The following is an 18,740-nucleotide window of genomic DNA, read 5'->3' on the forward strand; positions in this document are numbered from 1 at the left end:
TAAATAGACAAAATTAGCTGAAATATAGTACGTCAACGACAAAGAGGCATACAATTAATATTCCATTTCAATTTGCATTAGAAAGATTAACCAAAACATACACTAATAAATCAATAGACTAAACATGTAATTAATTAGAAAAAGAAAACTAATGCGATATACCATTATAGAATAGGGCCACAAGTTCATTGTAGATTCTAATTTTTGTCCAACATTCTTTCAAATTTTTATTCCAGTGTAAGCTTGAAACGTTTGAGAAAGACGAGGACTTGTTTATTCAATATCTTCCTTTTCACCATTAATAGAGGCCTTGCTTTTCAAACTACAGGTCAATTTGTTCCTAGTTGACTATGTCATTGATACTTTGACTCCACTATTCGGATTTAAGAAACTTGTTCAGCACTCAAAATCTAATATATGACTCATGGCCTAAAAAAGAATCTCCCTCTCACAACTCACCATGATCAGTGTCAGGGTGAATATCTAATCTAAGCCTACTTTATATCCCAATTTTTAGGGATGCACAGTGGAAAAAGCAAACAATAAAAATGTCTAAATCGTCCGCTCCATCTACTCCTTGATTCAAAAGCTACAGATACTCTTCAACAGAATAACTGGCCTTGTATGTCCAGAAAGCATATTAGATGAATCAAAACACCAAGAAAAAGACCAGCTGGGAATCACCTAAAAGAGGATTTATCCAAAAGGAATTGGAGCAAGCCTTGGCTAAAGGGGGCTTCAAAGAAGGTTCTTTACAAGGCAATGAACTAGGACCATTAGAATTTGGAATTTCTCTTTTCCTTTCCATTTGGTTCTTCAAATACTATAATAGCAGCATGTTTCTTATAGACGTTGTTACCACAAGGACTCGAGGTATTACAGGGAAATAAATACCATGTGAAAATTGGAATATAATTTAACTAAGCTTTCCCAAAGGAAAGAAAAATGCCAAGATTCAAGTTTTTAATATAGTGATGAAGGGAAGGATATAAATATAAAGATTACATAAACATTCATAAGTTAGTGGACATATAGTGCCATATGGTGTACTTGCTCATGGCCTGTGGAACTTTGCTTGGAAAAACATTTCATTCGCTGTGCAGTGCAACCAATACTTTCTTGCTAAGCAGCCCATTTCGGCGTTTTCCTTTTTTTGTTGCAGCTGGTTTTATTTCTCAAGCAACAAATATGAGTTTCAGGACAGCCAGAGTTCTACTACCGCCACTTCTTCTCAGACAAAGATATGAGCTGCAGAAACATAATTTCAGGATTACATTAGTAAACAAGAAAGCTTTGGCATTACAGCTCCTCTCATTTATTGACATGAAATATGATGAAACGGAATATAGATAAAAGGGTGCAAAGACTTTTGTTATCGTTTTCCTCGAACATGAAAGAAAACCAAACACAATGGACCAGCATGTTAGCTAAAGCTATAATATTCAAAAGAGATGCAAACTGCAACAAAGACTGGTTATGGAAAAGCCACCTCCTTGGGTGCAGCAAGTCTTGCGGCCTAGCTAATTTGAGCATTTCTGGGAAAAGCACGTCAGAGTTGGGAGGGAGCTGCGAACTACAATGGCCTAGGACCGCAGGGGTCTGTTTTACATATATATTTATAAATGGGATTCCTCATAGTATGTGAAGTTAAAAGTGAAATCTTATAAGTGATGTAATGGACCACTATCTAATTATACGTGTTTCTTCTATAGCCTACGATAACAAACAAACCGAAGTGGTGTCAAATATTCAGGAACACAAAGCATCAGAGCCAAGAAACACGCCCAAATATCAGCATCACTTATGAGAGTGAAATTAATAAGAGTTAATGGTTTCCAAAAGAAGGGATGGTATCCAAAAGTCATCCAAAACAACAACCATAAGCTCGAATCATAAACAATGAAGAAACACTTTGAATGGTGGGGATAGAGCCATATCGCATGGAATCACATGTACCACATGATATGCACTTCGAACAATAATTTTTCTACTTAGCTAAATGAGATACTGTATGCTACTACCAGTAGCTATGCTTGTAAATACTTGAATTTAGAATCTCCTCCACATACTAAACATGAATCTCTCCCAGGAAATTTTAACATCATAATAGGGTATTGTTATTGGTAAGAGCAGATGCACCGTAAAACTTAACCCTGACAAATGGCCAGTGGCAAGTAGTACGGAAAAATAAAGTTCAGACAATGTTCGTCTGAGTACAAATGATCTGAACATGGAATTAAAGTAGATATATTGTCAGCCTAAACTCTAGGACTAAACAACAAAACTTAACTCTTTAAGAGAAACCAACTATTATGACCTCATCCAGTAGAGTACCTCAGGTATGTGAGAAACTAATTCCAGATGCTTTGAAACAAATCAGAAGGTTATACTAGCATGTTAAAGAAAATATAAAACTAACCTGCCGAGCAACCTGTGCCAACCGACGGTTGTCTCGAGATGATTCTGTCATTAAGCTAAACTTGTCTGATTCTGACGATACACTTTGTTTATCCTTCATCCTTTTCTTTGATATGCTTTCATCAACTGATGATTTACCATCAGGGCTGCTCAAAGATTCCTTCTTTCGCTTTCTTTGGAATGTATACTTGAGAACTTTATTATTTGACTGTTGACTAGGAATCTCATCAATCACATCAGAGTTTTTCATATCCAATTGAATTGATGACTCCTTAACCGGGTCAAGGTCAACTTTATCAGTAGAAGCCTCCAAATTTTCCCCACATAAACTTTCCTGGCTAGCGAAGTCAGATTTACCTACAACTGCTGTATCATGGTCTGTCATGTTCCTAAGAGGACAATCATTTATTACTGCTCCATCTCCCTCACTGGCGTCGGGACATCCTGAAGGTGTTGGCATTTCATTAATTTCAGACAGCAATGGGGTTGAAAGCAAAATTAAACCATTCTGACTATCAATTTCCTTTTTCGACAAAAAATTCCCAGCATCGTCGTTATCCACCGAAAGACTTTCTGAGCAGTGAAGATCAGGTGACTTGCATTGTTTAGGTATGTCATCAAGAACAGTTAAAGCTTTCTTCTTGTTGTATCTAGTAGCCCGTTTTCTTTTTCGACGGAGGGATTTAAGAATTGGTACTTGAGTATCCCCGCTTAATAGCTTAGGCAATGCCTTGATCTCATTAAAATTTTTCCTTTCTCCACTGATATTATCAGCCTTGGTAGTGTTTGTTTTACGCATCAGTTTACCCTCTTCTTCACCCATATTGCACACCTTACTCTTGACATCTTCAGCTTGTCCAGTCAGACATACTTCTCCATCAAACGATTTTCTTTCAAATGCACGTACTCTCTGAGTGCAGCCATTTCTGTAAAGCTCAGGTTCTTTGCTTCTCATCACCATAGAGGCAAAATCCCTATGAACTTGGGCTTTATCCGTCTGCGAGTCATTCTTACTTTCAGGCCAACTGTCAAGGCATGTACCATTTAAAGTTGAACTTATGTCATAAGGTGCGATCTTCTCATGTGAGTTTGGAAAATCCTCTCGAGATGCAATGTTACTGGCCAAGTTTTGCTTATCTTGGGGCTCTACATTTTTGTTTCTCACGTGTTCCAATTCATCTTGAACTTCCTGCAACTGAACTCTAAGTTCCCTCACTATGTCCTCAGCTTCCTCAAGCTGAGCTTCAAGCTCTTCGATCTTTTTCTTTTGATTTAAAGAAACCATCTCTGCCTCACTGACCTGAAAAGATGGCACAAGTCAGCTCCACACTTAGTTCACAAAAATTAGATAAGCAAAAGAGGGAACTGAAGTTCTTTCAAAGGTTATGTTCAGAAAGACACAACTGTTAAGAATTTCACTCGACCACTATTAAACTGAAATAGCAGCTAATGAATAAGAGCCATATTCTTTTTCCTTCAATTATGTAGCTATACAAAAGTAGTACGATATCACAATTCCAATTTTAGCTCCGCCTCCCTCCTGAAGGTGAAAATTATGGGAACAAGACCATGAGCATTAAAGTGGAAACCTAGAAAAATCAACAAGGCAAAAACAGTTATCTTTTATGACACGTCCAGAAGCAGATTCTTCAAGAAGTTAACCAATGCAAGAGACTTCTATTGACAAATCAAATAAGATTTCACATGAATTAAACCAAACATGCTGCCCAACTTCTTCATAAATTCACGAGCAAATCATAAACTTTAAGCGGCTCTTGCTCTCTTTGATCTCATTCTTATGACACTTGATTTCAAAATGTTTGGTGATGTTTAGCAACTACCGACTTAAATTAATTAGTACGCAATAGTTGAATTAACCGATAAACAGCCAGCAAATAGCACCAACTGGTTGAATGCCTGATTTAACAAATGGCTAACAAGCGAAGCAAACGCAAGAAACGTTTTGAGCATCATGAAAGAACAACATCCGTTATCCAACATTAAAGATGACCAACTAGCGTAAAGATCGAAAATTTTCCATCTCAAAACCGTTAACAACCTCATCTAAACGAAAACCACCAACCATCCGCATCAGAACGTGATCAGAGGAACACAAGAACAATCTCAAACAAGAAATGGGAAAACAAAAGACAAGAAGAAAAATCAACCCCATTTATACAAAAAGGCAGTATACCTTAGAATCCAACATTTGCTTAAGCCTAAGCAGTATCCGGAACGCCTCATCTTTAGTAGTGGAGAGCTCCTGCTGACACCGAATAGCGTTCCTCTCAGAAACCATAATACGCGCCGCGGCCTCCTTCGCCGTATTCAGGATTATATCAGCATAAGCCTTCTTCAAGGCAGTCAATTTCTGAAAACAAGCAAAACCCATTACAAAATCAAACGAAACAAACCGCGAACAACCCATTAAAGAGCAGTAAAATTTTTTTCAATAAGATCAAAATCAACCCCACTTACACATTCCCCCTAAAAAAGCCACAAATCAAAGAAAAAAACAAAACCCAACACAAAAAGGGAAAACATCAGAAAGAAAGTTAGTTAAAAAAGCGGCAAGGGCAGTGGTTTTCAAGAATCAGAAAACGAAGAAGAAATAGGAGCGATTAAAAGGAAAATTACCTCAGAGTCTTCCATTATGAGTGAAGCGTGGAGTATTTCTTTGTCTTGGTCGGGGTTGTGAGGAAGGAAAGAAGGAAGAAAGAAAAGAGAAAGAAGAATAAGGGGGGAGGTTTGTTCTGTTTCCCCCCCTCGCTTTTACATCAGCTGTCTGTTACGAACTGAAAGACTAAAGTCCAACCCTAATTACCAAATTATCCTCCTTACCCTTGCGTAATTACACCACCTGCCACTTCAGTGGCTAACCGCAACAACGCCGGTGTTTAATTTTATTTTCCCCTTTTTCTCCTCGCACGTACGAGCTCGCGCCATGACAGTGGTCCCACGGAGTGGAATGCTGATGTGGCCTCATCGGCCCTGACAGATGGACACGCGTTTCAATGCATGTTGTTCGTTCAATCACTGTGCGTTTGATTTCCTACTGGACGGCTGTGATTTCGGGTCTACCGTGTGCAGCAAATACACTAACGAGTCCTTCTTTTTTTTTTTTTTTTTATTTGGGTAAATTAGAAAAGAAAAAGAAAAGGAAAAAGTTAAATTACGCATTTTAATGTTTTTCTTTTTTCTAATTTTAAATTGACGAGAATATCTTTTATAGGTAAACATTTTTTATCATGAGCCATTGCATGTATGTGTGTATGTGTATGTATATGTATATGTATATATGTATACGTATACATCACCACCTTTATAGTGATATAATTTTTCTTCTATCGAATGAGATATTGAGCCTACCCCATGTTGATATTTGTGAGAATGTATAATTCAACTATACAATAAAGAGTGATTTAAATATTCTTTTTTAGAGATTATTTATCACCATTTTTTAAGTCATTGATGAAGTTACTTGGAGTATCGTTCTTTAGAATTCACTCCTGGTTGTGTGTAACGTCGGTAGTGTCATGGTGGTTGTGATTCTTGAGGTTGTATGGATCCATACTCACTCGACTTAGTTGTTTATTGATTTGTATATATGTTATTTGGCGATAACGAAGTGCTATCGTACAAACCCAAGACTTTTTTTTAGTTTTATTCGAATGTTTGAAATACATTATACGATGCTTTTAACGACTAAGTACGATCAAGGTTTAAATAAATGCACTACATAGACTCTCTAGCTTTGGAGATGTCATTTTTAATGTACATAGCACTACTTTTAATACAAACTGCTATCTATCTACTATGTATACGTAACTAACACACTAGATGAGAGTTCTCATGATACAATTAGAAGAGAGAATTCTAGGTTGGTGGAGCTATTTAAGTCATTACACAAGGCTCGAAATAGATAGGAGAAACAACTAAGCAATCATTTTGAATTAGGCTAAAAAAGACAAGTACTATTGATTGTCTGTTATTTATTTGTCGATTTTGTAACACTCTCTTATGTGATTATGTTTTCCTATGCCCCACCTCTTTATTTCTCTTTGACTCGGGTTCACTTGTGGGCTATCGGCTAGGAAAATCCTTTACAAATTAGATGTCAAATTTTCAACTTCGCGTCAAACAATTTCAAGCACAAAATATTGAATAAACCATTAAATAAAAATTTTGAAAATTTGTCGACATGAACGTATAGAAGTTTAAAGCTCATGCACCTTTGAGAATTCCAAAACTTAATTCGAATTTTAAAATTAAAAGGCAGATAAAAAATAAATAAAAACCAAACATTTTATAGAATGTGTTTTATTGTATATTTTTCTTGGGGTTTATGAATCTTTTTCCTATTTTTCACAGCCCCACCCCCCGCTCCAACCCTTTTGTTGCCGTAATTACCTAATTTCAAACGATATGTCTGTTTTTTTCATGTGACGACCATCGATCCATTGGATTTGTTAGACAAAAGTCGCATCGTAAATTCGTTTCAAGACAAACAACCACAAAGGGGAAAACATTTTATTTGAATTCAATGAATAAAATTTAAAATCTTCCCTATTTAGTCGAATTTGATTTCAATAATTCTATTTTTAAAATTTGAATTTTTCGATTCCAAAATTCGTATTCTTTTAACTACATCCTTTAACATTTATATCTATAGATTAAGTCTTACTATTATTTGCACTATTAAAATTAAATTTATAATTTCCAAAACTCACATCATCCCGCTTGCTTCGCCACTAGACTTCATCAACCTCGTCTACTCTTTCAACACTTCAAACTACTACTTTCATCGTCTTATATAGTTACTCTCTCGCTTCATCATTATCACCAACCTCAATGCCTCATTCCATCAAGGATGGATGTTTACATGTTATTTTGCAAGTTATGTTTGCGATCTATACTAAAACCAAACTTAAGAACTATAAGTGTAACAATTAGAAATATATAGATCAAATAAAAAAAATACAAATCTCAACATTTTACTAAGCAAAATAATTTTTTTTTTTTTATTATAATATATACTTCTCAACTCTGCTCATGTTGTATCAAATCTATGAAATTGACCATTGCTAATTCATAACACAACCATCTCTATTCAACTCGTCAAAATTTAGGCTTGATTTAACATATGTATATATATAAACTTGTATACATAGTTATAATCCTTAAGTTTTGTTTGACACTTTAAACTTTTTTTTTTTTTGAGTAAAAAATAGTATTTGAAATACAAGAAAAGAGTCAAATTTATTTAAGATAATAAAGTAAATCAATGAATTATATATTATCATGAAAATGAACCTACCATAAAAAAAAAGGCCCAATATATATATATACTCCTTACCTTATGTGGAAAACATTCCAATATTATTCTAATTAAAATAAAATTCAACAATAAAAAAAGAGTCATTAACAAAGAAACTTTAACGACAGCATAAAGTCAAAATACGTCTAATTTTTTCTATACTTTATAATCCCGCCATTTCCTCCTCAGAAAACCGGGCCGGGTCACATAACCGACTAACCAAACCCGGTTCGAAAACTCGCCCCGTCTTCATAACTTGAAACGTCACTGTTATCCAAAACCTCTCCACGTGGCTTTCACCGAGCCAATTTCAGCTCTCATCTTCTCCCGCCCGGTTGTTTCTCGCTCCCGCTGCAACTCTGGAAGTGAAATCAATAAGCAAATCGGAGAATTCGGTTCTGAAATTTCAATTTTCGAAGTGTTGTTTCTGTTGTAGATTTTAATGTGTTCTTCTTTTTCGTGTTAAATAGTTGCTCTCAATCTTGTTTTGGTAAATTGCAATTTGTTTATTTCATGTGCTCAAGTGGCCAATGAATTCTAGATTTATGTAATGGCGCTCTCACCGTATTTTTCAGTGTCGAATCCGTTCAGAACTTCATCGACGTTTCAGAAACGGTATTTAGAGTGTCAACAACTTCCATTTCTTTCAAAACTTTCCAATTTCAGTGTTCGCCGTAGATTTTTCTCTGATGATTGGAGATTGTCCTCCGACGTTGGGAAGGCCAGAGCGAAGGCGAAGGATCTTGTTCTTGGAAATCCGTCGGTAATTGTTGAGAAAGGCAAGTACAGTTACGACGTTGAAACCCTAATTAATAAGCTTAGTAGCTTACCGCCACGAGGTAGCATAGCTCGGTGTCTCGATATCTTCAAGAACAGGCTTTCGCTCAATGACTTCAGTTTGGTTTTCAAGGAATTCGCGGCGCGCGGGGACTGGCAGCGGTCGTTACGTCTGTTCAAATACATGCAGCGTCAGATATGGTGCAAGCCGAACGAGCATATCTATACCATCATTATCAGCTTGCTTGGCCGCGAAGGATTGCTGGAGAAATGTAGTGAGATATTCGATGAAATGGCGAGCCAGGGAGTGATACGTAGCGTTTTTTCTTATACCGCTTTGATAAATGCTTATGGGCGCAATGGTCAGTACGAAACTTCACTTGAACTTCTTGAAAGGATGAAAAGAGAGAGAGTTTCGCCTAATATATTGACTTACAATACCGTGATTAATGCTTGTGCTAGAGGTGATTTGGACTGGGAGGGATTGTTGGGATTGTTTGCTGAGATGAGGCATGAAGGGGTTCAACCTGATCTTGTTACTTATAATACCTTGCTTAGTGCTTGTGCTGCTCGCGGTTTAGGTGATGAGGCAGAGATGGTTTTCAAGACTATGATAGAGGGAGGGATAGTTCCTGAGATAACAACATATAGTTATATTGTTGAAACATTTGGAAAATTGGGTAAGCTTGAGAAAGTTGCTATGCTCCTAAAAGAAATGGAGTCCGAAGGGTATTTGCCTGATATATCGTCGTACAACGTGTTAATAGAGGCACATGCAAAATTAGGGTCGATTAAGGAGGCAATGGACGTGTTTAAGCAGATGCAAGCTGCAGGGTGTGTGCCGAATGCATCCACTTATAGTATTCTGTTGAATCTATATGGAAAACATGGGAGGTATGATGATGTACGTGAGCTTTTTCTTCAAATGAAAGAGAGTAGTGCCGAGCCAGATGCTACTACTTACAACATCCTCATACGAGTATTTGGAGAGGGTGGATACTTCAAGGAGGTTGTAACTTTGTTTCATGATTTGGTGGAGGAGAATATTGACCCAAATATGGAGACATATGAGGGTTTAGTATTTGCTTGTGGAAAGGGAGGGCTGCACGAGGATGCAAAGAAAATTTTATTTCACATGAATGAGAAAGGAATTGTTCCAAGTTCTAAAGCATATACTGGACTGATTGAAGCATATGGACAGGCTGCATTGTACGATGAAGCTGTTGTTGCCTTTAACACAATGAATGAAGTGGGAAGTAAGTCAACCATTGATACCTATAATTCTCTAATTCACACATTTGCTAGAGGTGGACTATACAAGGAGTTCGAAGCAATTTTATCGAGAATGAGAGAATATGGCATTTCAAGGAATGCAAAGTCATTTAGTGGCATTATTGAAGGTTATAGGCAAAGTGGTCAGTATGAAGAAGCTATAAAGGCCTTTGTTGAGATGGAAAAAATGAGATGTGAACTTGATGAGCAGACCCTTGAGGCAGTTTTAGGTGTTTATTGCTTTGCAGGTCTTGTGGATGAGAGCAAGGAGCAGTTCGTTGAAATTAAAGCTTCCGGAATATTGCCAAGTGTATTGTGCTATTGCATGATGCTGGCGGTTTATGCTAAGAATGGCAGGTACCCATTGATTTGTATATATATAGTTGTTCGTGTAAGTCATGCTCATTATCAATTTATGTTTTCTTAATTTTATTTCCGGTTGGTATAAACTGTACGGGGTACTTGTCTAGAATTTTGTAGGCATTGGAGGTTGGTTAGTTAGAAATTAGATTGTATGTGGTTATAAAAGATGGTTGGAGTTTGTTAGAGTTTTTCAGGGGACTTGTTAGTGACCAACAGTTATAAATATGAAGAGAGCGCAGGGAGGGGAGGTGGGCTCAAGAGAGAGATATTCGAGTTTCTTAAATTAAACACTTATACTTGGCTCTTGAAATAGATTGAGTTACCATTACTATTATTTTCATTAACAAAACATTTATTATTTTGTTCTCTCTCAGCTCTAAGAATTATATTCATAGCCTTTATATGATCTTGAGAACTTGGAGGTTGGTTCATACTAAACAAGCTTTTAGTGCATGACATATAAAATTACCATATGAAACTACCAGTTATAGGTTGTGATACGTATAAGTTGGTTGTATCTTGCTGTAAATGCTCCCCTATCTTTCACCACTAGAATTTTTTCCTCCCCTCTCTAATTGAAGAAGTCTTTTGTAATACTCCACATGGGATCTCCCCTTTTATAATTTCATACTATCAATGACATTGTTGCTTTGTCGATGCATTATGGAAATGTAAGACAAGCTAATTTATTTATAGGGTGTCGTGTCTTGTCAACTTGTAAGACATAGGAGATTTATGTAAAGTCTTTGATGTCTATTCCTAGGAGTCAGCTTTGATTTTATTGTATAGCATAAGAAGATTTTGCGACCTGCTTCAAGTTGCATGGCTAAAATGGCATGCCATGCAATAAACTTTATGAGATTCACTTGCTTTCGTGATTGCTAGTAAGCGAACTTAATGTAGGCATCCAGGAGGGTTCTGAATTGGAAAGAAACTCACTCCCTATTAATCATCTGAAGTTCATGGACATACTATCCGCTTGTTTTCCATGGAAAAATTTTCAATCTACAAAAATCATATATTTTCTTGAGGGGCCCTAAATTGATATTTTCAATCTGTAAATACAGTAATTGGCCTCGAGTAAAAAATGTGGTGGGGAACAAAGAAATGCCAAATTCTCAGACAATTGGAGAGATACAGAAAACACTCTCCATGCTGCTGTTTATACTATTTCTTGCACTTTTTATGATCGCCATTATTAATGGTCTCTAAATCAGCATAACGTGGAATTCCTTAAGTTAAACTTGGGATTTAACAAGAGTAGAAATCTGACGGCTTGGAAGTTTGGAAAACGGATATTTCTCTGAAACCTTTGGAAATAGGTCTGTAAGGATAAATACCCAAGGCAAAATTTAAAGGAAAAGTTCAAACCTCTGGATTTCATCCCACTGCTCTAAGATGTGGAAAGTCAACAGGTTGACCCAATAACTTATAGTTCAACCTCGGTGCTGATTGGAATTTTCTTGTATCCTCCTTAGCTTGGATTGGGGTTTTCTTCTCTCTCATTCAGTGATAACTCATAGACAAATCACTCGATCAATTTAATAAAGTTGTAAAGGAAGAGCTTAAGCTTTTTGTACCGTTGCATTTGTATCAGTGTTCTAGTAGATAGACATAGATCCTCTTAATTTTTAATAGGCCAATAAATGCAAAATTTAGATAAACTTTGGAAGAAGAAAAGTAAACATCCTTTACCTCTTCTTTTGATATTGCAATGTCAGCAATATAGTCTGATTTGCATCTGAAACATTCTTCTTTTCCAAAATCCCTCGTTTCAATGACCTTGGCATGTTTATTAGCCTTGTGTAAGAAAGAAGTTCACTGCATGGACCAGGAAGACTGGTCATTTATAGATGTACACCAAGTCAGAGTTACAGGGAAGAGTTTGTCAGTTGACATTAGCTTGGTTACAATCTTGTATGAACATCACGTTTCCTCAGTGTTAAACATTTTTGTTTGATTATATCCCTGGAAATTATCATCATTAACCATCATGGAAAAATTGAAGTGATCTTTGGTTTGCAATCTTACAGTCCTAAAGCTCCCACTTCGTTATACTAGATTTTTTAACACTCGGTTTTCTAGTTTATTGAATTTACAAATGCTTTATTTTAAAGCTCTCTCTTACATCATAGAGTTCATTCTTTCCAGGTGGGATGATGCCTATGAATTACTCGATGAGATGATTAAAAACAGAGTATCTAGTATTCATCAAGTCATTGGCCAGATGATCAAGGGAGATTACGATGATGATTCTAATTGGCAGATGGTTGAGTATGTTTTTGACAAACTTAACGCTGAAGGCTGTGGATTTGGAATGAGGTTTTACAATACACTGCTAGAAGCACTTTGGTGGCTTGGCCAGAAAGGACGTGCTGGGAGGGTTCTAACTGAAGCAACAAAGCGAGGCCTTTTCCCTGAACTTTTCCGCCAAAGCAAACTTGTGTGGTCTGTGGATGTGCATAGGTATGATAAGAATAGGTTTCTCTTCTGCGCTAACCTCAGCTTAAGTTTAGACTAAACTGATGTCTGGCCTTTCTACAGAATGTGGGAAGGTGGTGCATATACCGCAATTTCACTTTGGGTTAACAAAATGAATGAAATGCTTATGGATGGAGAGGATATCCCTCAACTTGCCGCTGTTGTAGTTGGGTAAGTTTCATTTATCTTGCGATCAATTTAATCATGGTTAACGTTTCTGAAATGAAGTGTCACACATGGTGGAGGCGTATATGATTTTATAAGGGTTTCCATAGTCCAGCCGAAGCCAATATTCTCCATTTGAGCTTCTTGGACTTGACTAATTTTGTGAAGCTGTAATGTGCACGTTGCTAATATGCTTGTTAAAAAGTGGTCTCTTTAGTTTGGCATCCTAAATTACACACAGGCTATCACTGCAATGTCCGGAAGTTGTTAACGGATTTAAAGTAGATTAAGCTTTTTAAGTAGTTCTTTACAAGGTGCTGGCCGAATATGCTTGATTTCGAGGGAGGAGCGCATGGAGGCCCCATGAATTTCTGACAATTGTTGATTAGCAATTAGTTGTAAATAGTATTGTCAGGGTTAATTATAGAGGGGAGAATGAGCTTCAATCGAAAGGAGTTGCAAAAAAAAAGGTCTCCGGTTGAACAGATCACAGAAAAAACGTCTCCACTGTCCAATTAAAAACCGTTAAGTGACCCCCAAAATTTTGGAGCAATTGGGCAGGTGAGGAATAAGAGTCCTTGTGAGTTGTGACCCTCTATTTTGTTTGCAAAGGACGCACCATTGGGGATGATTAACTAATAGCACACTCGTTTTTGTGTCATTTCATGAATATCAATTAGGAGAGAGTTCCCAAAAGAAATAATGCGTTGTTATATGGTCACTCCAAACAGCCTTAAGTAGATGGTGTTGAGTGTGGTCTTCCTTGTGAGTCAAGCCTGAAAACAAAGATTACATATATATAATTCCTTCAAATTTCAAGTTTCCAAGATCAAACATCTTTCGTTTGCACAAGGTTTTTGCATATTGTTATAGTTTGTTTCAATTTACGTGATATGAAAGCTAGTTGCCAAGTTTTGAGAAACCAACTCTTTTGTCAACTGAGTACTCTCAAATTTTCAGCAGGGGGTGGTTGGAGAAAGACTCAACCGCACGAAACTTGCCTATTGCAAGGGCTGTCAATTCATTCCTACAGGATAACGTGTCGTCATCCTTCTCATTTCCTGGGTGGAACAACGGTCGAATCGTCTGCCAACAGTCTCAACTAAAGCAGCTCCTCACAGCATCATCTAGTGAAATTATTGCTCTAAACAATTCCCCATTAAATCTTCCAGAAGCAAAGATATCCAGATCTGGTATAAACAATGACAAATACAAAGATATTGATTCCAAATCAAGTAACCGGACCGGAACCGAGCTTCTAACTACAACTGTTTGAATGAAATTCAAGGTTGAACATCTAGTTTTCAAGTTCTGAAACTCATCACCTCCCATTTTTATTGGAAGGATGTGATCCGTGGGGCTCTTCGTCTTCAAAAGAACTTACAAAATGGCAGTATCACAGCATTCAGGTGGAGGCAAGAGTCTTCTTGCAACATTGCTTGCGATGATTCACTTATAAAGAGGCTAATCTGATCGATTCAAGGAAGAAGAAGAAGAATATGCATGCCCAAGTAAAAGAGGTCGGTGTTTTTGTAGCTTTAGAATTAATATTCTTTACTTGAAAAGTAAATGCTGTTTATTAGTAATTTGTTAGAACCGTCAGGGAGGTGTAATATCTCTTAGATTTGGAATTCTACAACTATATGCATAGAAAATATGGAGGATTAGCAAGAATTGCCTTTTTTACCATTATAGACTCTTCTACGTTTTTGGCCGGTAAGGGAACCGAGCACCTATAAGTGATTACAAGAGAGATTTTCTATTGGAAGCTAAAAAAATAAAAAGAAGAAGAAGATTAAAATTCACAAAACTTTGCCTAGTCCTATAAAAACTTCAAGGCATAAATGTAACATAAATCCAATCGAAACTAAATTCAAAATTCCATACCCAAAACTCCCTGCCAAATAAAATTAGATCCCTCAACTTAAATACTAAATTTACAAAACATGTCATTCATCCATTACTTCAAAAGAAAAAAAAAAAAAAGAACAATAATTACATAATTGAAAACGAAAAAATTTGTGTTCATTGCGAGATGACATCTGACTTCAAAATTAATATTATAGGCTTTTTGTTAGTGGTTTATGTTTATTTTTGTTTGTACCCATCCAATCTCGAACCAACATAAGACTTGACTTTCAACATTCTTTTGTTCTAATTCATTATATTCTTTTAAGAAAGAAAAAACAAACACATGTAAGACACCCAATTCTTAATTAATCTTCTATAATACAAAAACAAAAAGGTCACATATAAATTATTCTTTGCAATATTTTTTTCTATTTTTCTAAATACTGCATAAACTCCTTGGCGAAATCAATGGAAAGATTTATTATTTGGAATAATAATGTGTGACAAGTGTTGATTATTTTAAGAAAAGAAAGTGGGTTAATTAGCCTACTTTGGACAATTTATTTTATACTATTTTAAGATATGAAGTGGATGAAAGTTAGTAAAGATCCTTTGATACTTTGCCATCACAAAAGTACTTTGATGGGATGTTCCCTCTCTCACGCTTTGTCCATACACACACACATTTCATTTCCTTAAAGATGCTTTCTCATTTTTCCCCCTTTAAGATATGGTTTTGACAAGAGGTAATCACATATTTTTCTTTTCTTTTCTTGATTGGATGTATATTAATCTTTTAAATTGAGTTATCGATTTGAAATTTTATATAATGAGACCTTCAGCTGATAAGTGCTCGATGATAGAAGATCAATTTCTAGTTATCTTTGAATAATTGTTCGATGCTAGTTGAATATGTAATTTTTGAATTTTCTCTTATACATCTAACATATTAACAACTATATTGTTTTAGTTGTTTTTTATTATAATTTTCGTACAATGTGATAAGTTGATTAGAAAAGGTGGACAAGAAGGAGGAAAACAAAAACGTTGAAAAAAATGAATATGGAAAAGAAAATGGACATAGAAGGACCCACGAGTTTACCATGTATATTTTGTCTGTTTTAGTTCAGAACTTTTTGTTTTTAACTTTGCTAGTTATTTAAACGGTAGAGTGAGTATAACTTAAAAGTAATAGATATATACTCCGTGTTTCTTCATTTTCTCTGAGATTTCATATGAGTTTGTTTGAATGTTTTTTCAAGTGTTTAATTTAAAAAATGTCTTTTTCTTTTAATAAAGAAATTGAAGTATCATGACAAGCATTCAAAATAATTTTTCTAGCGTGTCTTAATCAATTTTTACCAAAAGTATTTAAATAAAAATAAGTTCAAACAAAGACACTCCGACTTGTTTAACTTTGACCAACTCCAATTTTTTTTCTTACACATAAATTTAAGACGCAAATAATAGAGTTTTATTTATTTATTTTAAAAAACCAACAATTGCAATAGAGCTTGATCAAACCATCTTGGTAATTAATTAGTATCTTTGAACCATATACAAATAACAGAGTCAACATATCACTGTCGAATAATACTCTTTCATCGACTAAGTTAGCTTAAAATATATAAATCATATCGATAAATGACAACAATTCTTTGAATTTACAATCTTTCAGTTGGAAAAAAAGTTTATAAACACGCAAAAGTCAATCCAAAGAACCTCAAAAAATATGCCGAATAAAAAGAGTTTCTTACCATCCAACAACTACCGTATTCGTTATATGCCACATGTCCCAATAAAATCAAGGTCAAATATATCTCTTTAAAAGTTGTGTTATTAGAAGTGATGAGTTTCTTTGAGTTAGTGGTGGAATTGAAAACTAAAATGGTTGGTGGGTGAACCCCACATGACCTTATCTTGATTTATCCTCCAAGAAGCAACCCACCCATCAAAAAAATAAATAAGGAAAAGCTTATATTACTAAAAGAAGTACCAACAAGTATTAAACAAGATAATGTAAATAAAGAAAGAAAATAGAAACTATATAATATATATATATTAACATTGTGACAAAAAGCGAATATGCTTAGCCAACGGTTCATAATAAAATTGTACAAAAGATAACAAAAAAGAAAGTTTGGTTTTATTGGCGTTTTGCTCACCAAAGAATGTTGTTTTTCACTTTTCCTACGGTCCGCCGTGGAGGATGGACTTAGTGGATATGTATATTATTATAAACCTGAACCGACCCAAAAATTACCTCTACAATAATGGTGTTTCCAATTATATTCTGATTTTCAATTTTAGAAATTTACATAAATATCAAAATTGTATAAGAAAAAAAAGGGTTTAATTTTATCCTTTACGAGTCTAATTAGGGTTCACAATTTTCACAATTGATTGATAGCTTGAGAGTTGCCAATTTTTTATGAATAGTTTTTAAATAAATATTTAACTTGATTGCTTAAATTCCACTTGGCATTTGGTATTTGCTTGTTTATTTTTTAAAATTAAATTTATTATACCTCTTTTTTTTTTTTTTTTTTTTTACTATTGTGTTCTCATCTATCTTAAGTAAAAGAGTTAAATCGTAGGTTAAATGTTAAAAACAAAAGCAAGTTTCTAAAAACTATTATTTTAGTTCTTGAATTTTGGTTTGGTTTTCTTAGAAACAGTAGTTTTAATTTAGACTTTTAATTGGGGTTTCTAGGTCTTATTTTAAAAAACTAAAAATTTAAAATTGAATAGGGTAGTACCTGAAGTTCTTATATATATATATACACACACGTTATCATGTGTCGTAAAGTGTGGAAGGAGAGTGATCGTTGTGATACAATACATATTGTAATGAAAAATATGATATGTCTAGAGTTTAAATTCTAAATTTCATCATAATTTGAAAAATACAAATTTTTAAGGATAACAATTTTCTATTGTAAAAAAATGTAATTACAATTTATAAGCTTTCAACATGTGCAAGCTAATCCTATACATTTATCTCACGTTTATCGAACAAAATTTAGTAGATGATGCAAATTCAAATTTTAGTCCATATCATCTTTAAACCTAAGAGATATAAACTAACTTTATATATATATATATATATATATTGAAATAGACACGAACCTAACAATTTAAATACTAAACTCGATTAACCACAACAAACCCGAAAGTACCATCATTTAAAATAAAATTTTAAGCTTTAAAAAGTGGAAAGCAAGAGATTCTCCTACTTTTTGTATTCATATAGTAAAACCCAAACAATCTCAAAAGTGAATGTCACCAAATATATATATATATATATTTATATATATATATAAAGGTTCAATGAAGGTATAGTTGTGTTTTTGAAGGGAAGAATTGATACAATTTGGGGTGTTGACTAATTGATAAAAACTAAAAAGTAAAGGGACCAATGTGCAAAGTAAAATTGTAAAAAAACAATAACATTAATAATAATAATAATAATAATTGCTTTTCTTCTACATGTGAAGTGATTTTTGTAATTTAATGCTTTGTCCTACAAATCTCATCTTGGGGTATGTGTAAACATTTTCAACCATATATTTGTTGATTTGATACCCCAATTCCCCTATTCTTTCCTTTCCCTTTCCCTATCCTTTCACCTTCCTATGTTTTCTTTTTAATCCTTTTTTACTTTCAAAAATCTCATCCAAACAATTTCAATCCAATTTAACTTTTCTAACAAAAACTTTGTCCTCTTCTTCAATCACATTCGATCGTAAAATCTACTTCGTTGAACTAGCTTAAACGTATTTCAGCTAATCTCACGAAACAATCTATTTGATCCTATAACATTTGAATGTCAAAAACAGTTGAGATTATAAGATCATTTGATGTCTTTATTGTTTATCATCTTATTTGATTAAGACCTTTATCGTTTTTAAATAAAGAAATTCAACGATGAAAATAGTTAGTGTGTGAATTTTGAACTAACTCAAGGTTTTGTCGAAAAATAAAATTTAATATTGGGGAACATATTAAACTACTTGCAATTTATTCAATCATCATTGGAAAATATAATGACATCAACTTGGAATAGAAAAAGTATTAAAAAATGAATAGTATTTAA

The 18,740-nt window shown here is 34.6% G+C and overlaps 2 protein-coding genes across 4 annotated transcripts; one reads left to right on the forward strand and one right to left on the reverse strand.

The window, feature by feature from the left end:
* Positions 1 to 891: 891 nt before the first annotated feature.
* Positions 892 to 5,219, reverse strand: LOC103483170 (uncharacterized). Of its 2 annotated transcripts, XM_008439648.3 has the most exons (5): positions 5,056 to 5,219; positions 4,613 to 4,789; positions 2,420 to 3,718; positions 1,490 to 1,599; positions 892 to 1,248 (listed from the first exon to the last, which is right to left on the reverse strand). In XM_008439648.3, exons 1-5 carry the CDS (start codon positions 5,068 to 5,070, stop codon positions 1,176 to 1,178), a joined length of 1,674 nt encoding a protein of 557 aa, XP_008437870.1. In that variant the 5' UTR covers positions 5,071 to 5,219; the 3' UTR covers positions 892 to 1,175. The 2 variants fall into 2 exon arrangements, with proteins under 2 accessions (XP_008437870.1, XP_008437878.1); XM_008439656.3 differs by lacking the exon at positions 1,490 to 1,599.
* Positions 5,220 to 8,021: 2,802 nt separating this feature from the next.
* On the forward strand, positions 8,022 to 14,482 carry LOC103483154 (pentatricopeptide repeat-containing protein At1g74850, chloroplastic). Of its 2 annotated transcripts, none has more exons than XM_008439636.3 (4): positions 8,022 to 10,141; positions 12,299 to 12,613; positions 12,692 to 12,799; positions 13,757 to 14,482. In XM_008439636.3, exons 1-4 carry the CDS (start codon positions 8,286 to 8,288, stop codon positions 14,067 to 14,069), a joined length of 2,592 nt encoding a protein of 863 aa, XP_008437858.1. In that variant the 5' UTR covers positions 8,022 to 8,285; the 3' UTR covers positions 14,070 to 14,482. The 2 variants fall into 2 exon arrangements, with proteins under 2 accessions (XP_008437858.1, XP_008437850.1); XM_008439628.3 differs by having other exon boundaries at positions 8,023 to 10,141; positions 13,754 to 14,482.
* The last annotated feature ends 4,258 nt before the right edge of the window (positions 14,483 to 18,740 follow it).

This window comes from Cucumis melo, chromosome 12 (genome assembly GCF_025177605.1).
Source record: "Cucumis melo cultivar AY chromosome 12, USDA_Cmelo_AY_1.0, whole genome shotgun sequence".
Lineage (NCBI taxonomy): Eukaryota > Viridiplantae > Streptophyta > Magnoliopsida > Cucurbitales > Cucurbitaceae > Cucumis > Cucumis melo.